Source organism: Molossus molossus, unplaced genomic scaffold (genome assembly GCF_014108415.1).
Source record: "Molossus molossus isolate mMolMol1 unplaced genomic scaffold, mMolMol1.p scaffold_m16_p_3, whole genome shotgun sequence".
In the NCBI taxonomy this organism is placed as follows: Eukaryota; Metazoa; Chordata; class Mammalia; order Chiroptera; family Molossidae; genus Molossus; species Molossus molossus.
This window is the reverse complement of record NW_023425366.1, coordinates 111,526,490-111,530,473: the sequence shown is the minus strand read 5'-3', so window position 1 is coordinate 111,530,473 and position 3,984 is coordinate 111,526,490. Positions and strand designations below refer to the sequence as shown.

The window sequence follows — 3,984 nt, the reverse complement described above, 5'->3', positions numbered from 1 at the left end:
AAAACCGTCCATGGCCAGAGCAGCAGGGTGGGGGTTTGCTGAGGGAGAGTACACTGCCCCAGCAGAGAGCTCCCCCACGCTCACCTGCTCCCTGTCCCGTCCTATCCCATCACGTGCACCCCAGAGACGGGACTGGCTGAGATGGCTCTCTAGCCCAGGCTACTGTATTTTCGCCCCCTAAAGCAGAGAGGGTGGCTGAGAAGTCACGAGGAGTGGACCTAGTGAGAACTCCTGGCTGGGTGTCAGGAGCACCCCACTCTTCAACCTCCTAAGCGCGCACACACGTACACACACGCACAGGCACACGGTACCAGGCGCAGGGTTGAGGACACCAGAAAGCAGGAGAATTCCTTTGGAGACTTTATTGGCTCTTTTCTGAAAGTTCTTCTCACAGGAACCGCAGCAGGGGCTCTTCCTGGGTCGTCATCAGGGGTCAGGAGTGCGCCTGCTTGGACTTGGGGCTCTGCTGGGCCACGGGGTCGTCTTCGGCGCCCTCTTCCTGCCTCTCGGGCTCCATCAGCAGCAGCTTGCCCTGTACCGGGAGCTCCTCCTCCTCCTCCTCCTCTTCTTCCCCCTCCTCCTCTTCCTCATCCTCTGAGGACAGGGAGAAGTTGTCTTGACTGATGCAGGCCACGAGCTTCTTTATGGAGGATTCGTGGCCCCGGCTGTGACTCGTGCCCAGCTTGCCACAGTGGGAACCCATTGCCTGCTTCGGCTGCTTCTCCGGACTGGGAGGGAAAGCCACTGGGGGGAAGTGGAGGGGCTGTGAGGGTTGTAGGCAGGGCGCTGACATCACAAAGGTGCCCCTGGAGCGCCCCAGCCTTGGATACCTGAGTTTGGGCTGACACCTGACTCAAACCTCAGCCACGAGCAGCCCCACTTAGCTCTTGCCAGCTGCAGAGCAGGACAGAGGCGGACACCAGGCCAGTGCTCATGCTGCCTCCGCCGCCAGGCTGCCTCCTCCATCTGGCCTCGTGTGCCCTTTTAGCTGGGGTGACAGTTGGGGATAGAATTTCCAGAAGCAGGAGAGCACACAGACTCCTCCCCCTATCCCAGAAATACCCAGCCTCAGAGAGCTGCTGACAGTGTGTGATGATGGGTCAGAGTGGTGGCTACCTTTGGGGGCTGGGGACACAAAGAAGCTGCTGGGGGGAGGGGCTGCAAGTGCTCGCTTTCTTGGCCTGGCTGGCGCCTGCGTGGGTGTCCTTAGCTCTGTCCTTCGTGTACGCTGCGCTTCCGTAACGTGAAGGAAACCCTTCTGTCCTCCCCTCCAAAAGTCACCCTTTAAAGGCTGCGCTCCTAAGCTTTCGGGGTCACAGGTCTCTAGGTACACACGCCCATATGACAGTGTCAGCATGGGAGGGCAGAGTGAAGTCCCCTGGGTATCCGTTTGCCAACATGTAAATCAGATTTTGCTGGGTTTCTGCCCACATCCTCGGTGGCTATGGTAGGCTGAGTGATGACCCTCTGAGGACCTGAGATGGGGAAACTCCTGGATTTGTTGGGTGAGCCCTAACTGCAATCACAGGTGTCCCTGGAAGATGAAGGCAGACACTTCATGGAGGAGTCCATGGGACCATGGAAGCAGAGACTGGCGTGACGTGGTCACAGCCAAGGGCACCTGGATGACAGGGAGCCACCAGAAACTAGAAAGAGGAGAGAATGAATTCTTCCGACACCGGCACCCTGGGCCGGCTCCGCTCGGGTCCACGGACCTCACACTGATCCGCCCTTCGTTCGTCTCCTCATGCCCGCCTGCTTCCCTCTCAGCATACTTCCCGAGCTACCCACACACCCTTCAGCTCTTCCGGCCGAGAGCTTGGCTCAAAGACCCCTGTGTAGCCTGGGGTATCAAAGGCAAACGCTACCTCTGGGTGACAGAGGGTGTCACAGGTAACACTCTGGGCTGAACCCCCGCCCTGGCCCTCAGACCCTTTCCTCCCCAAGGAGAGAAACCATGTTTGTGCCATTTTCCTAAAAAAGACCCTGAGAGACCAGCAAGTTTCTTATCTCAAGCTTTATTGGCAGATGACTTTTGCTCATTTTGCTCAAGAAATGGGCTCAGGGTTCGGGCATCCAGCTTGGAGGGATTGCTGTTGTCTCATGACGTGGTTCCTTGGCAGGTGACTTCTTGATTTCCAACCAGGTGTCCTGGGCCCAAGAAGGTCTAGTAATACCTTCTGTGTCTCCTCCTCCTCCTGACCCTTCGGCCACCTTTTGGAAAAGAAAGTTCTGGTCACAGGGCAGTGCAGGGGACCCGGGTGGCGCTGGGGTTTGGGGACTGTCAGATGGGGTGGGTCCCAAGGCATCACGGTCCTCCCACCCCTCCTGTGCCATGGCCCCGAGGTGTGGGGGCCCAGAGCGAGCGCGAGTGGGGACTGGTGACCTCTGCGTAGCCGCCTGCGCCTGCAGGACCGTCTCCGGCGTCTCCGGGAGGAGCGGCGCCGCCGCCTGCTGACCCTGTGCAGCCGCCTGCGGGAGCAGTTCCTGTGTCTGTAGAGATAGCGGCCTCCTCTGAGCGTCCTTCCATCCACCTGGCCGTCCTCTGAACTGGGATCGTGCTCCTGCTCCGGGCCTTGCTGCTGTGGACGCTCGCTCAGGCTCCTCATGCTGTGTCGGACCATCCTGCTCACCGGTCAGGCGCTCAGGTCGGGCGGAGGCTGCAGCGGGCTTTGGCGGCAGGGGAGGAGGGTCGAGGTCTGCACCTGCTCTTGCTGTTGATGTTGGTCTGGTCTGCCGGCAGCTCTTGGGGCGCTTGTATATAAAGGGGGCCCCCACTATGACTCAGTGGCCCCACCCCCCCATTGTCCTCACCCTGGCCAACTCCCTCAGTGAAGAAAACACAGAGCAGCGGTCCACAGCCAGCAGGCCTGGAAAGTCAAGCCCCTTACGGTCCCTGGTAGCAGGTGGGACTTCACCAGCCTTTTCTTGTCCAAATCTAAGCGCTTCTCTCGCCCAGCTGGTGGGAATACACACATAGCCATTTTCGGAAGCTTCCTCGTCACCTTAGAGGCTGTGCCATGGTCTGGGTGGGATTTCATGACTGTTTGTCCAACAGTTATCTAGTGGTGACTACATGCCAGGCATTTAATTCATCTATTTTCCAGATTATTTATTTACTCCTCAGTTATAATCCCCAAAGAGGTTGAATTACTTGTTCAAGGTCTCTCTGCAAATAAGAGGCAAGGCTGGTCTTCATAGTCCATGCCCTTGGCACCCCACCCCCTTCCCAGCCCTCTCATTGTACTTTGATGATCCCATTAAAGCAGAATCAGTCCCAGGCGGTGTGTGTCAGTGGTTGAGCGTCGACGCATACACCAAGAGGTCGCCAGTTTGATTCCTGGTCAGGGTACATGCTCAGGTTGTGGGCCCGATCTCCAGTGGGGGGCATGCAGGAGGCGGCCAATCAATGTTCTCTCTCATCGATGTTTCTATCTGTCTCCCTCTCTCTTCTTCTCTCTCTAAAATCAATAAAGAAAAAAAAATTAAAAAAACAAACCGCAGAATCATTAACTGGTTCCCTTTCAGAAAAATGTCTGCCCATGTCCTAATCCCTGAGCCTGAATGTTACCTTGCAAAACAGACTTTCTGGGTGTGAATTAAGGATGTGGAGATGGGAACTCACCCTAGATTATCGTAAGTGGGTTTGAATGTAGTTACATGGGTCCTTGAAAGATGGGAGAGGGAGGCAGGAGGGTCACAGGAAGAGACCCTCCTGTGACCCTCTGGCCTTGGAGATACAGCAGAACCTCTGGGAGCTGGAAGAGAGCATGGCCCTGCCTACACCTTGATTTGAGCCCTGTGAGACCTGTTTTGCTATTCTGTAATAAGTCTGAAGTTTGTGGTAATTTGTGACAGTGGCCATAGGAAACGGAGGCTCCATCAGCATCATTAGGCAGGCGGGGACTGTGTCCAGCCATCTGCCGTATCGTCCGACGCGATACAAGAAGCCGTCTAGTGACTGGGGTGATGGAAGCAGTTTCA

At 56.7% G+C, this 3,984-nt stretch overlaps 1 protein-coding gene across 1 annotated transcript; it reads right to left on the bottom strand.

Annotated features, from left to right (window-relative positions):
* Positions 1 to 433: 433 nt before the first annotated feature.
* Positions 434 to 775, bottom strand: PRM3 (protamine 3). Its single transcript, XM_036280967.1, has one exon. It carries the CDS (start codon positions 701 to 703, stop codon positions 434 to 436), a length of 270 nt encoding a protein of 89 aa, XP_036136860.1. The 5' UTR covers positions 704 to 775.
* Positions 776 to 3,984: the final 3,209 nt, after the last annotated feature.